The 25,492-nt window shown below is 46.5% G+C and overlaps 1 protein-coding gene across 3 annotated transcripts in view; it reads right to left on the bottom strand.

The window, feature by feature from the left end:
• TBC1D2B (TBC1 domain family member 2B) overlaps nucleotides 1-24,355 on the bottom strand; it is a 94,031-nt gene extending 69,676 nt beyond the window's left edge. For 2 of the 3 annotated variants that reach the window (XR_007137035.1, XR_007137036.1), the window contains exon 1: nucleotides 23,933-24,309. Coding sequence is in view for 1 of the 3 variants with exons in the window: in XM_047796076.1 (XP_047652032.1) it covers nucleotides 23,933-24,292 (360 nt within the window). In the remaining 2 variants the exon portion in view is untranslated. Of the gene's footprint in view, nucleotides 1-23,932 lie in introns of all 3 variants that reach the window. The other variant, XM_047796076.1, reaches the window with a different exon arrangement.
• Between the last annotated feature and the right edge of the window lie 1,137 nt (nucleotides 24,356-25,492).

The following is a 25,492-nucleotide window of genomic DNA, read 5'->3' as shown; positions in this document are numbered from 1 at the left end:
AGAGGAATAAAAACATATATTCATGCAAAACCCTGCATGCAAGAGTTAAGAGGCTTTATTCATAATGACCAAAAATTAAAAACAAGCCAAATGTCCTTCATCTGGTGAAGAGCTCAACAAACTGTGGCATGTCCATACAATGGAGTACTATTCAGCTATGAAAAGGAGCAAACCAGTGATTCACACAGCATGGATGAATATTACATGTCTATGTGAAAGAAGCCAGTCCCCAAAGCTACATATGTATGATTCCTTTTATGTGACTTTCTGAAAAGGCAAAACTATAGGGACAGAAAACAAATCTGTGGCTGCCATGGCTTGAGTGAAGCAAGTGGCTGACCACAAAAGGGCAGCACAAGAGGATCTGGAGTAATTGATTTATTCTGCATCATGACCATGGTGGTAAATACACAAGACTATGCATCTGTCCAAACTCAAAGAACTATATGCCACAAAGAGTAAGTTTCACTATATACATTAAAAACAAAAACAAAAACAACCAAGATGTGGAGGAAACCCCAAACAATGAACCTAGATGTAGGTTCAAACAAGCTAGATAGCAATTGTGGGTCACAGGTCTCCAGGCTGCCGCCCCCGCCCCCCACCACAAAGGGGTCCCAAAGAGAAGGATGTCACGGCATGACCATGGGAGCCTTATCATCAACAGCGTCTAGTGTGGTGTGCAAACATCAGACATGGTGGTTCCCAGGTTAGAGGCAATCAGGAAAACTGCTTCACAGGCCTGATGGAAAGTGGCAAGCCAGAGACCAAACCTCTACTGTCCACAAGCAAAGGACGATCTCCTGGTGCTCTGGCTACAACCTGGACTCTTTTTTACTGACACTTGCATACTGAGCCCCAGTAAGGAAAATTACTCACTACAGGATCTCTGGGTATCCTGCAGAAAATTCTTCCATTTATCACCCAAACCATCATTTTATCTATGCATTTAACCAACATTTACTATTAAAAAAATTTTTTTTGTCTTTTTTCTTTTAGGGCTGCACCCCATGGCATATGGAGGTTCCCAGGCTAGGGGTCAAATCGGAGCTGTAGTTGCTGACCTACGCCACAGCCACAGCAACGCCAGATTCAAGCCTCTCTGCAACCTACACCACAGCCCACGGTAATGCCGGATCCTCAACCCACTGAGCGAGGCCAGGGATGGAACCTGCGCCCTTATGGATACTGGTCAGATTTGTTTCCCCTGCCACAACACGAACTCCAACATTTACTATTAACATGTATCTATCAGGTACCTGGAATCAGGGCTTGTGAGAAAGATAGGAAAACTAAATCTGTAATTTCAAGAGTGTGTTAAGGAGTTCCTGTCATGGTTCAGTGGAGTCCTAAATGTGACTAGCATCCATGAGGACGCAGGTTTGATCCCTGGTCTTGCTCAGCGGGTTAGGGATCTGGCGTTGCCATGAGCTGTGGTGTAGTTCGCAGACGCAGCTCGGATCTGGCATTGCTGTGGCTGTGGTGTAGGCCGGTGGCTACAGCTCCGATTGGACCCCTAGCCTGGGAACCTCCATATGCCATTGGTGCAGCCCTAAAAAAACAAACAAAAAAAACAGTGTGTTAAGTATTATGACAGAGGTCCGAGTGGGCAAGGTGGGGCTGATGTGACCAGAGGGCACTGAGGAAAGGAATCTAACCATGCAGAGGAGAAAGGACAGGGCAAGGTCCTGAAAGTTTAAGAAAACTGCTACCTAGAAGTTCAAAAGTTCACAGTATTGGCTTAATGTCTATCTTCTCCAATAAGACAGACTTACTGGAGAGGTCTCCATTTCTCTAGCATCAAGCTCAATGCCAGACACACATTTGTTCAATACAGAAGTGAAGAAGTAAATGAACAAAAAATCATGAAGTGATGCAGGAGCTTGGTCTTAAAGGGGACAAAGATGGTGGCCTGATGGACAAGACAGAAAGAGAAGGCTCCAGGCAGAGAAGAGAGTGTGTGCCACGGCCAGAGGCACGACAGCAGGGGCCACGCCCAAAGGGACTAAAGTGCCTTCCTGGATTCTTGGCAGGACAACGAGGAGCTCAAAGTCACTGCTCTTGAAAAGCAGTTTCGGGGCCGGGGAGTGGGGGAAAACTGGGAAGAAGCAGAGGTCAGGTGGCAGAAGGGATTCGAGCAGGCCCAGGAGCCCTGAAGCATAGCTGGAGTCTGAGGGGCAGCTGGGTTGCAGGGTGGACAGAGGGACAGTTAGGTCTTGGCCTGGCTCCAAGGCAGGACAAAGAGAAGGGGAGACTGGCTAGAAGTGTAAGGCGCCTGGAGACACAGCCGTGGGAGTCCAAAGCCCACCTAGTCCCTCCCCCACCCTCCTTCCACAGACTCCATATTGAGCCCCCCGTCTCCCGAACCCCAGCTTAGAGGAAAGTGTGTGTGGGGGCAGTGTGTGCATGTGTGTGCATATGTATGCATGTGTTCTAGTCCTTGCACCAGCTCCCCTGCCTGGCCCCCATCCCCATTCCAGTCAGAAGATCTGTCAGATCTGTCACTAGCTGTCCCTAGCTGTCTCCTGCAAGGCAGGCACCATGAGAAATGTGCTTTTTTTTTCAGTTAGTTTTTTTTTTTAATTATAGTTGATTTATAATGTTGTGCCAATTTCTGCTGTACAGCAAAGCAACTCAGATATATACTTACATACATATATATACCTACACACACTCACACATATACATATATATATATATATACACACACATACATACACACACACATTCTTTTTTTATATTCCTTTCCATCATGGCCTATCCCAGGAGATTGGATACAGTTCCCTGAGCTACACAGTAGGACCTTACTACTTATCCATTCTATTCTTTTTTAATCTTTTTAGGGCTGCACCCACAGCATATGGAAGTTCCCAGGCTGGGGGTCGAATAGGAGCTGCAGCTGCAGGCCTACACCACAGTCACAGCAACACAGGATCCAAGCCGCCTCTACAACCTACACCACAGCTCATGGCAACGCCAGATCCTTGACCCCACTGAGTGAGGCCAGGGATCGAACCTGAGTCCTCATGGATACTGGCTGGACTTGCTACCACTGAGCCACGATGGGAACTGCCTACTTACCCATTCTAAATGTAGTAGTTTGCATCTACTAACCCCTAACTCCTAATCATTCCCTCTCCTTACCCACTCCCCCTTGGCAACCACAAGTCTGTTCTTTATGTCTGTGAGTCTGTTCCTATTTTGCAGATAGGTTCATTTACGTATTTTAGATTCTACATATAAGTGACATCATATGGTATTTGTCTTTCTAATTGACTTCACTTAGTATAATCTCTAGTTGCATCCATGTGGCTGCAAATGGCATTATTTCACTTTTTGTGGGGTCTTTTGTCTTTTTGTCTTTTTAGGGCCGCACCCACGGCATATGGAAGTTCCCAGGCTAGGGGTCCAATTGGAGCTATAGCCACCGGCCTACAACACAGCCACAGCAATGTTGGATCCGAGTGGCATCTGCGACCAACACCACAGCTCACAGCAAAGCTGGATCCTTAACCCACTGAGCGAGGCCAGGGATGGAACCTGCAACCTCATGGTTCCTAGTCAGATTTGTTTCCACTGCACCACAATAGGAACTCCTATTTCGTTTTTTTTAACGGTTGAGTAGTATTTCATTGTATATATGTACCACATCTTCTTAATCCAGTCATCTGTCAATGGATATTTAGGTTGTTTCCATGTCTTGACTACTGTGAATGGTGCATGTATCTTTTTCTTTTCCTTTCTTTTTTAAGTTACTATTATTATTATTATTTTTTAATAGCGACAAGTGTAGCATATGGAAATTCCTGGCCTAGGGGTTGAATTGGAGCTGCAGCTGCTGGTCTATGCCACAGCCACAGCAATGCCGAATCCAAGGCGCATCTGCAACCTACACTGCAGCTTGCACCAATGCCAGATCAAGGCCGGGAAATGAACTAGCATCCTCATGGATACTACTTGGATTCTTAACCTGAAGCTGAGCCATGATGGGAATTTTTTTTTTTTCTTCAATTTTACGGCTGCATCCATGGCATATGGAAGTTCCTTGGGCAAGGGACTGAATCCAAGCCACATCTGTGACCTATGCCACAGCTGTGGCAACACTGGATCCTTTAACCTGCTGCACTGGGCCGAGAATCAAACCTACACCTCCACAGTGACCTGAGCCATTGCAGTCGGACTCTTAACCCACTGTGCCACAGCAGGAACTCCAGGATATGTCTTTCTGAATTATAGTTTTGTCTGGATATATGCCCAAGCGTGGGATTGCTGGATCATATGGTAGTTCTATATTTAGTTTTGTGAGGAACCTCCATACTGTTTTCCATAGTGGTTGCACCAATTTACATTCCCACCAACAGTGCAGGAGGGTTCCCTCTTCTCCACATCCTCTCCAGCATTTGTTATTTATAGACTTATTAATAATGGCCATTCTGACTGGTGTGAGGTGGTTACATCACTGTAGTTTTGATTGTATTTCTCTAATAATTAGTGATGTTGAACATCTTTTCATGTGCCTGTTGGCCATCCATATGTCTTCTTTGGAGAAATGTCTATTTAGGTCTTCTGCTTATTTTTTGAATGGATTGTTTGTTTTTTTGTTGTTGTTGTTGAGCTATATGAGCTGTCTATATAAAATGGGAAAAAAGACAGCCTCAAACAAGTAGTACTGGGAAAGTTGGACAGCTGCATGTAAATCAATGAAATTAGAACACACCCTCCCACCATGTATAAAAATAAACTCAAAATGGCTTAAAGACTTAAACATAAGACATGGCACCATAAAACTCTTAGAAGAGAACACAGGCAAAACATTTTCTGACACACATTGCACAAATGTTTTAGGTCAGTCTCCCAACACAATAGAAATAAAAACAAAAATAAACAAATGGAACCTAATCAAACTTACAAGCTTTTGCACAGCAAAGGAAACCATAAAAAAAAAAATGGAAAGACAACCTATGGAATGGAAGAAAATATTTGCAAATGTTGCAACCGACAAGAAATTCATTTTTTACAAGGAAGACTTTTTCCTTCAAATTTCTGGGGAAATTAAATCTGACTGGGGAACAATTAGTAACCTCTTAATCATCTCTCCATAAATTCCTGGGGCAGGAAAACTTTTGGATCATATGCTTTCAGTGTCTGACATATTATTCATGTCATAGAAATCTGGTCAATAAGGCAGGCAAATACTACCTCAAAACAGTGATTAACTGGGGTTCATTCATTTCTTTTAAAAAAACATAGCAATCACTAAAATCATCTCAATGTCAATCCCCGAGCAGCTGTGAAAGGCCACTGGGAGCACATAGATGTGGGGATGTGCTACGATCAAGGAGGCAGAAAAGTCCCCAAAGGTCCTTCCCTCAAGGGAGCTAAAACCCAAAGACAGGAGGGCACATCCATTATAAGATAGGGCAGAATTAAAAGTAAAACACAGCAAAATCAGCAGAAATCAACAAAGCCTCTGTGTTCCCCATATGATTTTTTTTTTTTTTTTTTGCTTTTTAGGGCCACACCTTCAGCATACGGAGGTTCCCAGGCTAGGGGTCGAATCGGATCTGCAGATGCCAGCCTACACCATAGCCTACATGGGATCTGAGCCTTGTCTGCAACCTACACCACACCTCACAGCAACGCCAGATCCTTACCCACTTAGCGAGGCCTGGGATCGAACCTACATCCTCATGGATAGCAGTCAGATTCGTTTCTGCTGAGCCACAGCGGGAACTCTTCATTTGATATCTTTTAAACAGAGACTGACTTGAGGTTTGGCCTTACTCGGTCCTAAATAGATGTAGAATCACAAACCAGTCTCTTGGTTGCCCAATCTCAGTTAGTAATGTAAAGTTAGTCTAGATCTGCCGCAACCAACACAGTAGCTACTAGCCACACATGGCTGGTGAGCATGGGAAATACGGCCAGTATCACATGATGAAATAATTAGAGATACACTGGGTTCAATAAAATATGTTTATTAAAATTAATTTCACCTACCTAATGTGAATATCCCAAAATTTAAAAGTATGTATCTGGCTCACATTGTATTTGTACTGAACAGATCATGATGGCAAACCAATTCCATCTGAGAGCTAAGGGTGGGGGAGAGCTGGCTAGGTGGGAAACGGTTGCAGGGATGGCCAAGGGCATGGGGATCTTGAGAGTGTGGGGCAGCCAACCTTATTCACCTCCCACAGGACCCTATGACTCAAGGTCTAGGCACCTCCATGTCTCCAACTACCCCATGCTCTGCTAACATCCATGGAGATGCCAACATTATCATCATCATCATCATCACTCCCATTATTATTATTTGGCCACACCTGCAGCATGTAGAAATTTCTGAGCCAGGGATCGAACCTGCACCACAGCAGCAACCTGCGCCACTGTGGTGACCACATCAGATACGTAACCTGCCGAGCCACATAGGAAATCCGAGATGCCAGCATTATTTAGGGACCAAAAAGAATAGATCTGGCTGGCCTGGCTGATGGCTCACAGTGTCGGTACCTTCACTACCCCCTCCCAAAAGAGGGCAAGTAGGACCCTCAAGGATCTGGCTTCACAGAGAGCACCTCAACGGGTCTACCACGTTGTAAGCCACATGGGAAGTCCTCCATGGGTCGATCATGGAGCTCCCTTCACTGAGCTCCAGCCCAGCTGGTGACACATGAGCCAGTCAATGCTGAAGCTTATCAGCTCCAGCAGCACAACCTGGAGAGACTCAGTATCTGCCCCACCCTACCCCAAATGACCATCTTAAATGCTTTAGTCCCCCATTCTAGGGAACTAGATGGACATTCCAATCATGCTAGAAGGAGTGGAGATGAGGAAAGCTTCACGGCCCAGCAGAGTGAGAGCTAATGGCAGGTAAGCATCCTACAGGCCAGATGTCAGCAGCTGCTGTCTGAAGGCTCAACAGGGCCATATCCTGAGTCTCCCCTCACTCCAGTCTCTCCAACTCCTACTCATTCTTCAAAACCCTATGCAAATGCCACCTCCAAATAAGATTTCCCTGTCCTGAGCATGCATGTTCTCCCCACTCTCAGAACAGGGAGCTCACTGCACCTTGTAGCCCAGGACAGCTTCCCATGGTGATGGGGGCATTCCCTGTGAATTCTTCACTAAGTTCCTTAAAGACAGAGACAAAACCTGCTGGCCTCAATATCCCTAGCACAATGCCTGGAACACAGTTAAGCACTCTAATATCTGACTCACTCTCTCCTATATTCAGCTACTGCCTACTGCCTCAAGATTGCTAAAATTTTACTTCAAATATGGCACCAAGCCCAACATAAGAGACCAAGTCAAACATCTTGGAAAGCCATTCTGGCTGTTCCCTACAGAGCTGCATGAATGTCCTGAGAGTTAAGGGCACACAAGGACTGGGTGGGTACAGTCCTGATATGACACATATCTGCTGCATTTAGGTGCCATGACAGGTGGTGCCAGTTCAGAGAATGAAAGCCAGGCCATGCCTCATCCAGCTTGTCGTGGAATTCGGTCCCTGAGAAGAACCATGTGATGCCTCTGCTCTTCCCAGATCTCAAGTAGCCGAAACCCAGAAGCTCACACTGGGGAGCCCCAGACACCTGCCCTTCTCTTGAACCCCAGGGACTTTCCTTCCTCCGAGCCCAGCCCTTTCCTTGGTGCACAAGCAAGCCTCACAATAAAGTTAATTCATCTTGACACATTTACTAAGGGCCCACTCTTGCAGGCAGGTGCATTACTTGGGGAGCAGCAATCTAGCAACACACACAGGGAGTCAGGACTCATCCCCCAACCACATTCTTGCGACACCACCAACTGAACCAAACTCTCTTACTCCCTGGGTCTCCAGCCCTGTAAAGAATCTCCATCTACCAAGACTTAGCACATTTTAGCAGCTGTAATAATGCTTATCTCCTTTCACCCAAAACTCCATTCCTCAGAATCTAAAGTAATTCAAAAGAAGGAAAAGGGGGAAATACCACATACAGAAAAATGTTTGTTCATTTACTTGGCAAATATTTATTAAGAGCTTAACTCAGGCCAACACAGCAGTCAACACCAGGGGTACAGAACTGAGTAAGACCTGGTCAAATCTTGCCTCTGAGACACTCCCAGGGAGCAAGCGGTTTCCTTTACCCTAGCAATAGACAGAAATGTGTTCACAATTATAATCAAAATATAAAATGCATATACATTTAAGAAGCCCTTATGCATTACAGGAATTTTATTTTTATTTTTTATTTTTCATCAGAAAGGATTCTTTACTTTGTGAACCATCAGAAAAATGTGAGACATCCATGGGAGGTACAACCTCACTCCTGCCACACTGCTAACACTGACAGTAAGCCAGAGGGTGGAGCCTCAGCAACTCTCATTCACTGCAGACAAGGAGGTGTCCTGACAAGCCATGCGGGAAAGGCTCTGGCTTCATCTAGGAAGCCTGAAGAAGGCACCCATCCTGACCCCTCAGTTCCTCTCCTAGAGGATTCATTACAGGAACTTTAAAAAATCCAGGCAATGGAGTTCCCATCATGGCTCAGTGGTTGGCGAACCCAACTAGGATCCATGAGGATGCAGGTTTGATCTCTGGCCTCACTCAGTGGGTTGGGGATCTGGCATTGCCGTGGGCTGTGGTGGGGCTCACGATCCTGTGTTGCTGTGGCTGTGGTATAGGCCAGCAACTGTAGCTCTGATTGGACACCCAGCCTGGGAACTTTCATGTGCTGCAAATGTGGCCCTAAAAAGCAAAAAAAAAAAAAACAAAAACAAAACCAGGCAAAATTCTAAAAAGTTCTTCATAGTATGGCAAAGAGATTATAAAATTCATCTGAAGTTTTACTTGATTTTTTTTGTCTTTTCGTCTTTTTAGGACCACACCCGCAGCATATGGAGGTTCCCAGGCTAGGGGTCTAATCGGAGCTGGAGCTGCCGGCCTACGCCAGAGCCACAGCAACACCAGATCTGAGCTGTGTCTGCGACCTACACCACAGCTCATGGCAATGCCAGATCCTGAACCCACAGAGCGAGGCCAGGGATTGAACCTGCAACCTCATGGTTCTTAGATTTGTTTCCATTTAGCCACGCCTGGAACTCCTGAAGTTTAACTTTTGAGAACTGTGAAAAAAAAAATAAGGCATGAGGCTTTGCCCTACCAATAGGTATATACATATACACATACATACATACATACACACACACACACACACACACACACACACATATATATATTTTTTTTGCATTTTAGGGCCACACCCACAGCACATGGAGGTTCCCAGGCTAAGGGTCCAATTGGAGCTACAACTGCCGGCCTAAACCACAGCCACAGCAACGCAGAATCCAATCCGCATCACCACAGCTGACCTAAACCACAGAGCATGGCAACGCTGGATCCTAAACCCACTGATCGAGGCCAGGGATAGAACTCGCAACCTCAAGGTTCCTAGTCGGATTTGTTTCCAATGCCCCATGAAGGGAACTCCAGGAAGTATATTATACAGCCACAATAATTAAAACAGCACTCTACTGCCAGAGAATCAAAATACAGGGATAAAAAGATATAAAATATTTATACAGCATTGCAAATTAAATCAGTGAGATACATATTATTGAACAATGGTATTAGGACAACTGACTAAAAATTTGAAAAGAAATAAAAGTATTATGAATTATGACGTAGGTATGAAACTTATGTCACAATAGAAAATAAAATAAATTCAAATTTGATTCAAGATTTGAACGTAAAATAAAAAGCCTTTAAAATAGTAGAAGATGCCTATGTAATTAAAATTGAGTTTCTGCCTCTATACCTTATAACAATAGTTGCATGGATTTCTGCCAAATTTTGAAGGTGTGCGAGGGATGATCTGACTTTAAATCCAGACATTGGCATGGCAGAAATTCACACGGAAGATATGTGCAGAGATCTCCTGAACAGCTAACACCAAGCACCATCAGTGGCCATGACGAAAGCCATGTGCACCCTGACACTGTGGACGAGGAAAAGCAACACCCTTTCAGGACTGATCCCCAGAATGAAAGCTCGAAGGGCTGATTTTCACACTGTAAGTAAGCCCCAGAGCTGCTTCTCGCAGGGGCAACTCTAGGGAGCTGACTCCGGGCCGAGCAGGAGCAATCACACATGGATATTCATGGGGTTGATTATTCTCCCCAACAACAGGGAAGAAACTTCCCCTGTAATATTTCTGTTCTCTTGGAATATAAAGGAAAGACAGCAGAGAAAGAAAAAGAAAGAAAGACAGCAAAGACGTCTATGTGTCCAACAAAATTAAGCAAAATTAAAAGACAAAAGATAAAGTAAGAAAGAGCGCAAATGACTTGTGAGTCACTGAGCGTGGTGTGGAGTTTCATGCCACCATAGCTCTGCAGAGGCACCTCACTCTGCCAGCACTTAGAGAAACCCTGTCTGCCTGGGAGCGCCTACTCAACTTTAAGAAAGCAAACAAAAAACAAAAACAAAGCCTAACAGCAGCACATTTTAGACCCTTATTTCAAATAATAATAACCCACGTTTGCTGCAGAAAATCTGGAAAACACAAAGAAAAAGACAATAAAATGAACATAATAACCATATCACCAGTAATAACCTCAATCAAACAAAAAAGTAATACTATTAAATACCATTAAGTAAACAATTACTATATGCCAGACATTGTGCTAAACACTTTATACACACTCTCATTTAAAGCTCATAACAATCTCACAGGACAGTATTATCTACTTGGACTTTGGAACCTAACTGTGAGTTCACATCCCAGCTCCATCACTTGCTGGCTGTATTAGGCAAGTTTACTTGAGTGACTGGGATTCCTCATTGGTAAAACGGGAATAATAAGAATCTGCTTCCTGTCATGTTGTTATGAGGATTAAATGAGTTAATGCATGTTAAGCTCAGAACAGTGCTTGGCACACAGTAACTGCTCATTAGGCATCAACTATCCATATTCTCATGATCACCTGAGATCTCACAGCAGTTGGCCTGGCCAAAATTCAAATTTGGGCCTGTGTTCCTTGCTGTCAAAGGGAGGAAGGAGAAGAACATGTCCAAGACAAAATCCATCCTCTCAGCATTTCAGCAGGAATTAGAAGTTCCTCTATGGGAGTTCCTGTCGTGGCTCAGCAGAAATGAATCTGACTAGTATCCATGAGGATGTAGGTTCAATCCCTGGCCTTGCTCAGTGGGTTAAAGGATATGGCATTGCTGTGGTGTGGTGTGGTCGCAGATGCGGCTCAGATCTGGAGCGGCTGTGGCTGTGGTATAGGCCAGCAGCTACAGCTCTGACTCAACCCCTAGCTGGGAACCTCCATATGCTGCAGGTATGGCCCTAAAAAGACCAAAAAAAAAAAAAAAAAATTCCTCTATGGTCTTCCTCAGATTCTGACAGTACAGAAGATGCTCTGGACAAAGGAGGGTCAGCACAGCTTCACTGAGTTGAGAGCATGACCATTAATCAGACTATGAGGTGCTCCCACTGGATGCTCACAATTCTGCTCTAAGGACTTTTCTTGAAAAATAGACTGCAGCGAGTAATAATAAGACCACAAGTAAAACATGGAGAAGAAGAAAGAAACTTCTCCAGCATAGTAGGACTGCCTGGTCTCCAAGTCCAAAGAACCCCTTTGTCAGTTTCTCAGAATCAAGTTCCCAGACATTGTCCTGATTCATCAACTTTGGGCCTCTGAAAGAACGTTCTACCTCAGTCTCCCCTCTCCAACCCTCTTCTGACATGTAGCCAACAAGGGCATATGTATTCCATGCTTAAAACTCTGATGGCTTCCAAGTGCCGAGCAACCTGGCAAGGTAATCTGGCCTGCACTGTTCCACACTCTGCGAGACCATAGCCTCTCCGCCACACAACAGGCACATGGAAGTCAGCTCAGCTTCAACAACCCCTGCTCTTACTGCTCTAAACCCACTTGCGAACTCCTCAACACCCAGTTCAAACATCCCATCTAGGAGGTCATCTGACATCTCTTACAGAACCAATCATGTTAGATGTAATGACACAGCACTTCAGTCACCCCTTAGGGTGTAAACTCTGGTCTCCTCCCCAGAGGGTCAGGGCCTACCGGGTTTATAAGCCAGAAGAACAACATAAGTGTGGTCACAATGGAGCTGCTAGAAGGAGAATACAGATGTGCGAAGTTTGCATGTCAGAGAAAGCAATTCAAACTGCATGGATAGTTTGATTCAGTCATACTTCTTAAGAGGATGCAAAGCCTGATCTTGACGAAGGAATTTTTGTTTCTTGAATCTAAAGAAGGATGTCTAGATTTCCAAGGTAGTTCTTTCATAGCAATAAAAAGCACAAGAGTATTGTAAACAGCCTGATAGTACAAAACAAAACTCAGATGAAAAACAGACTACAATCCCATATCTGATAAATAACTCTAGGTTCCAAATTTTCTTCTGAACATTTCAAAATCATGAGCCTGGAAACAATCTCAAGGGATCTGGCCCAGTACCAATGGAAAAAATAAAAAGTAATTTTTCCTTGGAAGGGTTTTGAAATCTTCTGTTTCAGCCCATTGGCCCAATGACTGAGGCTGACAAGCAAAAAATACTGAATTTCCCGGTCCCTGGGATGAAGGATGCAACTGCAAAGACCTCTGCTCCTCTAGGGAACATGGTAAGTTCTAGGTAAGTTCTTTGTCTTCTTCTTCTTCTTCCTCTTCTTTTTTTTTTTTTTTTTGGCTGTCTCAGGCTTCCTGGTCCAGGGATCAGATCTGAGTCGCCATTGCAACCTATGCTGGATCCTCTAACCCACCGTGCCAGACTGGGGATCGAACCTGTGTCCTAGCACTGCAGAGATGCTGCTGACCCCCTTGCGCCACAGCAGGAACTCCCTACCTTTTCCTTTTTTTTTTTTTTTTGTCTTTTTAGGGCTACACCCGTGGCATATGGAGGCTCCCAGGCTAGGGGTCAAACCAGAGCTGAAGCTGCTGGCCTACACCACAGCCACAGCAATGCAGGATCCAAGCCTCATCTGCAACCTACACCACAGCTCGTGCCCATGCCAGATCCTTAGCCCACTGAGTGAGGCCAGGGATCAAACCTCTGTCCTCATGGATGCTAGTCAGATGTGTTTCTGCTGCGCCATGAAGGGAACTCCACTAACTTTGTCTTTTTAAACGGCTACCCAAAGGTCAGCATTTTCATATACTTTATTATGCAAAATAATTACATGAATTCTAATATAAATGCTTTTCAAAGACTGAGCAAGAATCTAGGCGCCCATCCCCTCATTTTCCCTGTCTGAGAGGGAGGGGGGCAGACTCTCCTTGGGAAGGTACCCTGCTCCTTGCCCATTCTGGAAGCAAGGAGTTTTGCCTTCTCTAATGCTCAAGCTTCTGCTTTTAAAAAGCAAACAACTTGAAGGAATAGCCATTCCTTAAACCCATCTTTAACAATCTAATGGAGATCATGAACTGAGGGCAACGGACCAAGAGAAGAGAGCCTACCAACAGAACAAAGGCAAACACGTGTTCCAGTAAAGAGGACAACAAACATAACTAGGATGACAGATTTCACCAAGACAAGGGCAAGGACAGGCCACTCTCTGGGCCTGCTCTTCCCTGCAGGAAATGTGAAAGCCTGTCAAAATACTTTCTGTTTCAGGGGGAAGCGGAGCACGTGGCCTCTGAGTGACCACAGGGCTGCATTCCTATGGCTCCCTATCAGTTCTACCGTTGCACAATAAGAGAGCGCCAGGGTTTTATGAGCTTAGGATAAATAAAAACTCCTTCAGTGACAGCCAGCAGATTGGTGGACAGCCACACCCCACCTCTGCCTGTGATGGTTTCCCCACACCATGCAACACAGCAATGTTCTGGCTTGATGGTTTTTAACTTAAAAGTAGGACACAGGAAAGGCTGACTGAATATGCAGTGTTAAGAACTGGGGTTTGGGAGGGGCAGATTCCCAGGCTCTGCCCATCGGAGATTAGGGGGAACCTGGGAGCCTGGCACTGGAAATCTGCCAAACTTTTGGTGAATTTACAGGACGGGAGGGGGAGCACGTTGATTTCTAACATCTTTTAAGATAGAACTGGTATCTCAGAAAACCGTCAGATGGTTCTACATCATTCGGTTATTCACCCCTCTGGGTGAAAAGGCAGGGGCTCTAAAAGCCCTTGCCAGCTATTTGGTGGTGGTAATCATTAAAACTCTCTCTCCCAGATGACACTCCTGTAAGGATGCCAGGCGGACACCACTGACCTCCAGGAGCTCCCTACTGAATGGCCCTGGAGGAATTCTGGTGCATGGTGGAGTACCAGTGACTAAGGGATCAGCACAGGAGACAGAAACCTCACAGGCCCCAAACCATTGCTCTGGAGCATAGAAACTCAGAAGGCAAAGAAGCTAGCAGACACAAACCACAGTGTCAACCTAAGGATAAAGGGCTCACAGCGCTCGACTGGTCTCCACCCACGCAGTCTAGTTATTTCTAGTCCACTTAGAAAACCATCCTTCAACAGGGCCAGTCTTTACTTCACAAAGAGAACAGTCATTCACGATCTGGAGGACAGCAGTGTTTCTCAAAGAGAGGGCCACAGAGGCCTGCAGCACAAGGGTCAGGATGATGCACAGATTCCCGAGGTCCGCCCTGGCCTACTGACCAAGCAGGATCTCCCCACAACCTGCACTTTAACAGGACCCCAGGAGGCGCCTTCCTTGTGATAAATTTGAGAACCACAATTCTCAAGGAGGGGCTTCCCTTTAAAGGACAGAAATGAAAATAAACCTCATCAGCATGATACTCCTGGGACAGTATATGTGAGAGAGCTGTGTAAACCGGGAAGCTTAAAAAAGGGGTTCACTTGGGAGGCTGGAGGGCGTGGCTTCCAGAGCAGCAAGAGAAAACACACACAGGACCAGTTTTCCTCTCCACACCTCCAAGGAGAAGGCTCCTCAACAGGGAAGCAGCACCAGTGTCTACTACCAATCAACATCCACCAGAAGTTGATCACGTAGCCTATTAATTTCCAATTTTTATGTGACTAAAATCTTACATCTATGCTGCAGCACCAAAGGTAAATGTACAATTTTAGTATCTGTATACAACAATTAAAAACAGAATAAACAACAACAACAACAAAAAAGACAAAAAGACAAAAAAAAAGGAGTTCCCGTCGTGGCGCAGTGGTTAACGAATCCCACTAGGAACCATGAGGTTGCGGGTTCGGTCCCTGCCCTTGCTCAGTGGGTTAACGATCCGGCGCTGCCGTGAGCTGTGGTGTAGGTTGCAGACATGGCTTGGATCCCTTGTTGCTGTGGCTGTGGTGTAGGCCAGCAGCTCCAGCTCCGATTGGACCCCTAGCCTGGGAACCTCCATATGCCGCGGGAGCGGCCCAAGAAATAGCAACAACAACAAAAAAGACAAAAAGACAAAAAGACAAAAAAAAAAAAAACAGAATAAGCCTAATTTCCTACCAATGGATTAAGATGGAAACATGACGAAAATAGCATTAAACTGCTGGATTTAAAAATAGCGAAATATCACTTGGGCATCTGGGGGAGGCTTTGGTGCCAGAGTTGCTGCTAACTAGCTGTGGGACTCGGTTTCTCTCTGAGTCACGCAGGCGGCAGGGCGGGCTGATGTGAGGACCTCTTCAGTTCTAACTCAGAGATAATGACCCTGAGAACAAACACACCCAGTGACTTCCTCCACCTCATAGAGACACTTGATGTCAGTGCCCTATGAACACTGTCAGACACCCCAGAACAGGACAGGACAAGCTCCCTGAGGCCAGAGGCAACACCTGACTCCCGCTAGATGCCCATCAGGCCCTTGCTCAACCAAGACTGTTAGGTGAAAGGCTGGCTGGCTAGCCCCCTCTCTGCAAGCCTAGTCTTCCCTGGGACATCACAGGGCTGGAACAGGAAATGAAAACTGGGCTCGCTGCCTAGAAATAATTCCTAAAATCCAAGATCAACATCTCTGATAACACTGGCCTGTCTGCCTCCAGCCCACCACCAGGCCTGCTGCCATCCAACACTTAGACAAGCGCTTGCCTGAGGGCAGACTGCTCAAGGGAAGTCTGCTCTTTCCAGTAGGGCTGGCCCTGGAAAGGGCCAGAGAGGAGGCCAAAGGATCCCAGCCCCTGACCCTCCCCTTCTCCCCTAGATTCCTGGTCTCCCACACAATCTGAGAAAGTGAAGCAAATGGCCAAGCAGGCACACGCACGAAAAGACGCTTGAGTCCCATCCAAAGGGAACACTTCTTGCTGATCCAAAAGGAACAAATTCTTTGAACAGCTACACAGCTATACCCAAAGCTAACCAACTCCCCAGCCTCTTTCTCGGTCATCAGTCCTACAGATCTCTCCAATTTCATGCCCACAGAGATCATCATGCGAACCACAGATTTCTGGCTCTGGGCAATATCCAAATCAGTACTTACATGTAGGATTCCCCGCCCCCTCTTTATTTACTGTGGAAAGAGGCCAGACCTCCCTCAGAATCCAAATACTTGCTGACATTTGATATTTATTCCCAACGCTGAATACTACAAAAGTTTTTTTTTTTTTTAAAGCTCTCAGGTGCTAATCTATTTTTAAAGTCTTAGCACTGTAGTTTCTTAAATGAGTGGAAAGTTTTCACTGCTATATTTACTGCAGAAAAAAGTATAATGCTTACAACATGGCGGATGCTCAAAAAATATTTGCTAAAGGAAGAAGCAATGGACACCACGGATCTCCTTCTGACTGTGCCACAAGAACATAACATTCACCCTAAGAGGACACGAGGGTCTGAAGTGGTCAGCCTGTATATACTGAACATCGCATCCGTGCGTGACACTCCCCTAAGCGTTGAGGCTGAACTGGTGAACCACACAGAAAACTCTGCCCTCATGGAGCTTATGCTCTAGTAGGGCATAGCATCAGACGCTCAAAAACAAGGAGAGGGCTAGATTCAATTTAGGGAGCAACAGCATCCTGAATCTCACAGGTCAAGGGTTTCCTGTGCTGCTTGGTGAACTTCTGTCTATTGCGTGATTGTGAAACCTGCAGCCTCTCCAGGGACCATCTCGGCCTCCTGCCCCTCAGGGCCTCGCACGTACAAGTGCCCAGTGTGTTCACTTCACCGCATTCTCCAGGTAGAGTATCTAGCAGAACACGAGTTAGAAGCATCACTGCTTCTTAATTCACGGTCCCATGCTGCATTCGCTCTGTGAAAGCAAACAAAATCCACGGAGGACTGGGCCTGCTAGGACGTAGCTAAACAGCCACTCAAATGTCATTAAGACCCTATGACATAAACCTCTAAAGAACTGAAAATTCCTAATCCAAACCCCTTCCACTCCCCCAGTTGGAAAGTCACTTCTACAATAACAGGGTTCTTTTCTTTCTTTGGAGGGACAGTTATTATCTATATTTTGTTCTGCCCAGAGATGGGATGGCTGTAACTCAGAGGCTGATGGGCGAAGGTACCTGAACAAGGAGACCCGTCCACCCTCAGAGGCCTCAGTGAGATAGGACAGCTGGGATTCACGTCTCAACCCTTAATGCATCTGACCCCTCCATTTCTCAAGCAACAGTTCGCACCAAAGGGGAAGGAAACTGGCAATGCGCACACAGCAAAGCAAGTGGGACAGGAGAAACCAGGGAAAGTGGCCATGAGAACGCTTCAGGAAAGGTGGTCCATCCAGCAGAGTGGGTGGGGCAGGCCAAGGTCACACAGCCCCCGGGCCAGCTTCACAGGGCACTATGGCAGCCCCGGCTTAGAGACAGTGGTGCTAAAGAAGCAATGAACCATGAGATCTTCAACTCTGCATTATCTACTTTAAAACCTGTTTGCCATTGCAGAATATATTAATATTTCAACTCTGAATACACAGGACAAGACAATCCTCCAACAGAATTAGATGAAAATACCGGACACAACCCAATCATCAGTTTGGGAGGGAAAAAAAAAAACAAAACCCAACTATTTGTTAAACCCTGCTGAAAATTCTTCACTGATTCCTATAGCTGGGGCCCAAAGCCCTCCCCTGCCAAAGGCCCCAGTCCCCCAGCACACCTCGAGTCCCCCACACACCTAAGGGCTCTGCTCCTGCATTTCCTCTCCATTCCTCCAGTTAACACCAAAGTGTCCTTCACACCTCAGCTCCAAGGTCACTTCCTCAGAAAGTCCAGCCCTCCAATCTAGATCAGGATGACTTGATATAAATGCATCCCATCTCTTTTCTTTTTTTTTTTTTTTTTTTTTGTCTTTTTAGGGCTGCACCTGCGGCATATGGAGGTTCCCAGGCTAGGAGTCTAATTAGAGCTGTAGCCGCCGGCCTACGCCACAGCCACAGCAACACCAGATCCGAGCCACGTCTGCAACCTACACCACAGCTCACAGCAACGCCGGATCCTGAACCCACTGAGCAAGGCCAGGGATCGAACCTGCAATCTCAAGGTCCCTAGTCGGATTTGTTTCTGCTGCGCCATGACAGGAACTCCCAATCTCTTTTAAAGTTCACAGCACTGGTTGGTATTGGTTTTTTTGAAATGTCTATCTCTAGGCTACACAGAAAGCTCCCCAAGGAAATGAACTGTGTTCCTCTTATTCAGTCTGTGTCCCCAGTGCCTAAGCACCCAGAATGAGTGTGTGAATGAATGAGTGAGAAGTGCTCAGGCCCTTCCTCAAACCCCAGAGTCAGTGAACTGCAGCCCCACCTGAGGGCCATATCCAGCCTACTGCCTATGTTTGCATACATAGCTCTGAGCCAAAAATGGTCTTTACACTTTCAGATGGTTGAAAAAAAAAGAATCAAAAGAACAACATTTTGTGACACGTGAAAATAAAATGAAATTTCAACTTCAGAGTCCATGAACAAAAATTATGGGAACACAGTGACATTCATTCTATAATTTCTGTACTACCACAGCAGAGTAAAGAAGTTACAGAGCTGGCATGGATACAAGACCTAAAATCTTTATTAAGTGACCTTTTGCATAAAACATTCGCTCACTGCTACAGCAGTGCCCTCAGAGTCTAGACTGTGAACATGAAATACAAGAGACCTGAGAATTAAGGGCAGACACTAATCTCTCTTTGGGATCCCTGGTGGCCTGTTACATTTAGTGGGCATTCACTGAATGGCAGCCACCTCCAGGACATGTGGTAAGAATGTCATTTAATACATTTGAGAAGTCTGGCTGATCACTTCTAAAGGGTTGGAGCTCACACCAAAACCAATGCTTAGTGGGTAACCACCTTCTACTCATTCATTCAACAAATGTCCACCTGGGGTGGGCACCTCCTTTGCACAGGCGCAGTTCTGGAAGGTGAGGATACAAACTGCAGTCCTTGGGGCTTCTCTTGAGCAGGAAACAGGGTGGAGACGATACTGCAGTGAGGACTGTGCGACAGGCAGGGGTGGACAGAAAGCTACTGTGATATCACACGTGAGACTGTGCCTGCTTTAAGGAACTTACGCATTGGGAAGCTAGGACAAACCCATGATAAGTGATACCTCGAAAAGATTTAAAAAAGACTTCAAGACCCCTGAGCAGACGCCCCAGGGAAGAATAGCTTAGCAGAGCCATTTAGCCAAGAAGGCTGGTTCACCACATCTATTTTGTACAGAACATGCTATGATTACCCAAGCTAACAAATGGTTGTCATTAAGCTGAGAGCAATTTCAACACCAGAGAATGTGCGCCCTTCCCACAAAAGTGGGTTAAGAACAGGGATGCATGATTGTTCAGTTATGGTGTGACTCGGAAACCAACACACATGTCCGTTTGAGCACCACATGCCTTCAGGAAAAGGAGCGGAGGGAGAGGGGCTCATCTGCTGACGGTCTGATGACAGTCCTTGCCCCCAAGACTGTGGAGATCTGGCAGCACAGGCTCATTCAGGCTTTCCCTCCAGTCAGTCACATGCTCTTCTTCCCTAAGGGCCAGCTCACCCAGAACCGCCCCCTGTGCCTCAGAACCCACTAAAGCTCAGAGAGAAGCAGCCAGCACCCCTACACACACACACACTCACACACACACACACACACACACACCCTGTACCCATCTGCCTGATGTGGCAGTTTCCAAATGTCTAGTAACAGGTACCATAACTCCTGGTAAAGAATCAGCAGGCAGGAGTTCCTGTCGTGGCTCAGCGGTCAATGAACCTGACTAGCATCCATGCGGGTGCAGGCTCGATCCCTGGCCTGGCTCGGTGGGTTAGGGATCCGGCATTGCTGTGAGCTGTTATGTGGGTTGCAGATGTGGCTCATGTCTTGTGTTGCTGTGTTGTAGGGCCGGTGGCTACAGCTCCAATAGACCTCTAGCCTGGGAATCTCCATGTGCCGTAGATGTGGCCCTAAAAAGAAAAGAAAGAAAAAAAAGACAAGAATCAGTAGGCAAAATGTCCCTGGTGCTTTCTTTCTGCATGACAGAAATCAAATGCAATAAGAGAAAAACCGCAGAGTTCACATCGTGGCTCAGTGGTTAACGAATCCGACTAGGAACCATGAGGTTGCGGGTTCGATCCCTAGCCTTGCTCAGTGTGTTAAGGATCCGGCATTGCTGTGAGCTGTAGTGTAGGTCGCAGATGCACTCGGATCCCGTGTTGCTATGGCTCTGGCATAGGCCAGGTCTATGGCTCCGACTGGACCCCTAGCCTGGGAATCTCCATATGCCGAGAGAGCAGCCCAAGAAATGGCAAAAAGACAAAAAAAAAACCCCAAAAACCACAACATCTTATCTAATCCAAAACCACTGAAATCCAAAGTCAAAAAAGGGAGACTTGTCAAAACAGTTAGGAGAATTAAATACTCAACATTTTGGCCACTGACTGTTCCTGGAGTCTCTACTATCAGAGGGTCTGAGTCTACCTTCATGATCTCAGACAAATCATATCCTCTCTCTGGCCTCTATTCCCTCATCTGTAAAATAAGGCACTGGACCACATCCCTGAGTTTAGGACTAGAGAAGTTTACCAAGAAATTCCAATATCGGCTTTCATTAAGACTCAAGCAGTAAAACATTTTGGAAAAGTTCAACAAAACCACAGCTTCTCCAGAGAAGGCGGAAAGTCACTTTAAAATAAGAACCATATGATAATAGACTAAGCAAATTGCTGATTTTTTTTTTCTTTTCTTTTTAACCCATCAAAAGAAATGATATCTATAAAAGTATATACAACTAGCTGGAGCTTGAGCAGGGCTTAATCCTCACTAACCTACAATCCCCCCTGGAAATCAGGGTCTACCCCACAGCTGAGCAGCCCTCAAGGGAAGCATTAAAGTTTATGGGAGGAGTTCCCGTCCATCGTGGCTCAGTGGTTAATGAATCCGACCAGGAACCATGAGGTTTCGGGTTCAATCCCTGGCCTTGCTCAGTGGGTTAAGGATCCGGCGTTGCCGTGAGCTGTGGTGTAGGTTGCAGATGTGGCTCGGATCCTGCGTTGCTGTGGCCATGGCGTAGGCCAGCAGCTGCGGCTCCAATTTGAACCCTAGCCTGGGAACCTCCATATGCCACGGAAGCGGCCCAGGAAATGGAAAAAAGACAAAAAAAATAAAAATAAATAAAGTTTATGGGAATCAGTTTTTGGATCTGAAAAGTGAGAAGGAAGATACATTGCTAATTTTTACTTTTACCACCATAAAAATTTTTCCTTCCACTGTTCAGAAGGAATCACCATACACTAAACTCATCCTTTAAATACACCCCTACTTGGAAACTCTTCATTCTGACTGCTCCCTTCTTTTTAAAAGTTTTGCCTGTGTTTCCTTTTCCATTGTTTTTATAAAGCAGACCCTTGGACTCGGCACTGTCTTATTCTGTGACTAATTCAACATTACAGACCAAAATATTCCATAGTCAGTTAACCCATATGAGGATCGATTTCCTTTTTCTTTTTTCCTAAGGAAATATTCTGAACATAAAGACGGATAGAATAACACAACCCACATGGGCGTCACTACCATCCAGTCCTAGAAATAAAATACCGCAAAGACACTGGAAGCCCCTGGACACACAGTCCCACTTTACATTCCCCTCTCTTTCCAAGTGGGAACCACCATCCTGAATCCAGGGCCCCTCACCCCCACACAGCCTTCCCACCACCCATGCAGCATACACATTGGCATGGTCTTCTTAATCTTCATATAAATGGTACCATTCTATATGCAATCACTCTGTAACTTAGTTTTTCTTTCTCAATTTTATGAACGTTATCCACAGTGACACCAAGGCTCTCACTCCCTTTTGTTCACTACTGCATAATATTCCATGGTATGAATGCATTAGATAATTGACCAAAGACACTACTTGTTTCACATGGCTGCCAGGTAGTACCCATTCTGGGTCAGCCATTTTCCATAATATTTCCCAGAATTCTCAAAACTAACCAATGAGGAAGGTAAGAGTCCCACTAGACCGAAGAAGAAATTAAGACAGAGAGGTGGTGTAACTTGCTCAACATCTGTAACTTGCAGATTCAGGCTGCAAGTTCAAGTCCATCCAACTCTAAAGCTAAACTCCTGACACTGCATCTTGTAGCCCTGCTTATGTAGATACTTCTATTTTTCAAAAAAAATTTAATGAAAAAACCTGATAGAGAGCTCCAAAATCATCTGAGAAAACCTGAAACAGGATGCTCTGTTTTCTTTTTTAACAAACAATTACACAGGAAATTCAGCTGTACCCAAGGACAGTCCATGTGTACAGTTAGGACAAGCCTTTCTTTGGCAACAGTCGCTGTGTACTAACTGGGATCATTCCTAAGTTTACACGATTGCTTTCTAAGTAAGTACGAGCTGGACTGCAATTCTGCTTGGCTTCCTTTGCAGAAACAGACTGTCTGCACCCACTTAAAGAAGGGATGGAGGAGCCTAAAAGAATACGGGAATCAGAATCCACTTGAAACGGCAAGAGCTGAGTTGACAAAGCTCTAAGAACGACCTCGAAGAGCAGCTCCAACTGCTGCTGGCTTTAGAGATCCTGGGAACAGCCCTGTGCTTACAAGGCCAAGGGTGCTAGGCACAGCCCACTCTGCTCTCCACTTGGCCAGCTTTGCAGAGTCTTCACACATCCCAGCCCAGCCCAGCTGCTCTGGAGAAAGCCCAGCTTGCAATACGGAAGAGAAGCGAGAAAGAGGAGTGAGGGCGGAGGCTCACAGGAACCAGCAGGGAGCAGGGCTGGCAGAGAGACCAGGCACAGAGGAGCCTTCTCGGCACCAGGACCAAGGCTCCTGACTCTAGTCCCATGATGTTTTCTCTGCCAGAAGATTAAGGAAGCCTCAAATGGGCAAGGCAGAATTGGCTGAAGCAAATCTTTCCTACCTCTGCCAACCAAAATAGGGAGCAAGCAAATGGGCTCTGCCACTTACTGGCTGCAAGACCTTAGCTGGAGCATCCCTGCCTACTCTGGAGGGGACTGCAGTAGGTTATCTCTAAGGGCCCTGACATCTCTGACTCTGTCCACAGCACTGAAAGCAGAAACATTTACCCGCCGATAGAGTATATTTCATGTAATCCCAACACCCCCACGCAGTAGATACTATTGCTAGACCCATTTTACAGAAGAGGTAGCTGAAGCACAGACAGGTTAATAACTTACCCAAGGGCAAGATGCCTACAGTCATGAATAACTGGGAGGGTTACTCAGGACATCCACAGGATGGGGGCGGGGGGGGAGGGACAGAGAAGGGCCCGAGGGAAGGCGCAGAGGGAGATAACGGGTCAGGGGACTGAGTAGCCCCCAGCCACTCTGACCTAAACCCAGGAAAGGGCTCGAGGTGAGGACACGGACAGACTCTAAGGAAGAAATGGGGAAAGGAAAGCAGACGGGCTTCAGAGAAAGGAGGGTGGATGCAGAAATCCCAATGGGCAGAGGAGCTAGGCTGAGCAAGGAGGTTAAGCAGGAGGAGCGGCGGAAGGGCGTATGGGCGGCTCCCCGGGAGGCAGGTGCGGGGCGAGAGGTCCCACCTTGAGCACCGTGACGGCTCCCGCGCTGTGCACCTGGAAGTGCGCGGGCGGCTCGGCGCCGGGCTCGGCCGCCTCGTCCGGGCCGGTGTAGCTAAAGCAGGCGTCCGCAATATCCAGGTGACCCAGCGGCAGAGCGTCCTGCGGGCTCTTGAAGTAGTAGAGGTAGCAGCGGCGCGAGTCGAACACGAACCAGCGGCTGCGGTAGCCGCGCAGCGGGCCCTTGCCGGACAGCTTCTGCAGGTAGCCGCACAGCCGCGCTGGCTCCCGCCCGGGCCCTACCCCAGGCTCCGCGGTGGCTCCCGGGGCCGCGCCCTCGCCGCCGCCGCTGCCCTCCTCCGCCCGGGTCCCGGGCCCCGGCATGGCCAGCCCGCGCGCCAACCGCCAGCGCCCCGGCCCCCAGCGCCTCCGCGCCGCCGCCGCTGCGCCCCCTCCCCTCAGCCCAGCCACTCCTCACGACTTGCGGGAGCGCAAAGCAGCCTGGGACTTGTAGTCCCGCCCCCGCCCGCCCCCGGGAGCTCCAGCCCCTGCCGGGGTTGCCCCTTCGAGCTCCCCAGAGGCCAGGTCCTGGAAGGTCAGCCGTGCCATCTGGGCCTTCGTGTAATGTGGTTTTCAAAGCACCTCGCTGCGGGTGCTCTGTTTCTTTGTGGGAGTGTGGGTTACACGGGAGCATGAATTTCTCAAAACCTATCCAGTATCCCCTTAAAACTGTATTTCACTCTAGGTAAATTACTTTAAAACCTTGTTTTTAAATCTCTGCGCTGCCACATTGGCAGGCTTACATTGCAAAAATGGGAAAGCCTATTGCTTGGCGCTGAGGGGATGCTCAGTAAATATTTATAGAATGCATAAATGAAAGACAAAGCATTTCGCACCTCTCCAGAACTCAGTTGTTTGCTGAATTAAACAAATATTTACTGTGTGCCAGGTACAGTTCCACACCCTGGAGGATACAGCAGTGAACACGCCAATCATTTCCCTGCCCTCATGGAGATAATAGTCTGATAAGGCAGAGAGATAATTCATAAAAAGGCAGATAAATATATGCTATGTTGTATATATGCTGTGATGAAGTTTTTAAAAATGATTACCAATTAAATAGCACTTATCACTTACCAGTGCTTTATGTATTAACACATTTGAACTCACACAAGAACTGCAAGAGGCAAATACTATTGTTTCACAATAAAGCAAAGTAAGAGGATAAGGAGATGGGAGTTCCCATTATGGCTCAGCAGGTTAAGAGCCTGACATAGAGTCTTTGAGGTTGCAGGCTCCATCCCTGGTCTCCATGGATCAGTGGCTTAAAGATAGGGCCTTGCCACAAAGTGAGGCATAGGTCAAAGATGCCACTCCGATCTGGCATTCCTATGGTGGCTATGGCATAGGCCTCAGCTGCAGCTCTGGGGAGAAAAAAAAAAAAAAAAAAAAAAAACAGAATAGGATGAGGAGATGGAACTGTTGAATACAAAATTTTACTCAAAGAAAAAAGAAGGTTATAGCTACCTTTGTGAAAGAGCCAAATCAGAACATCCCACCTTCTCCATTTTGCATGTTCTTACA

This window comes from Phacochoerus africanus, chromosome 9 (assembly GCF_016906955.1).
Source record: "Phacochoerus africanus isolate WHEZ1 chromosome 9, ROS_Pafr_v1, whole genome shotgun sequence".
Lineage (NCBI taxonomy): Eukaryota > Metazoa > Chordata > Mammalia > Artiodactyla > Suidae > Phacochoerus > Phacochoerus africanus.
This window is presented reverse-complemented; position numbering and strand designations above follow the sequence as displayed.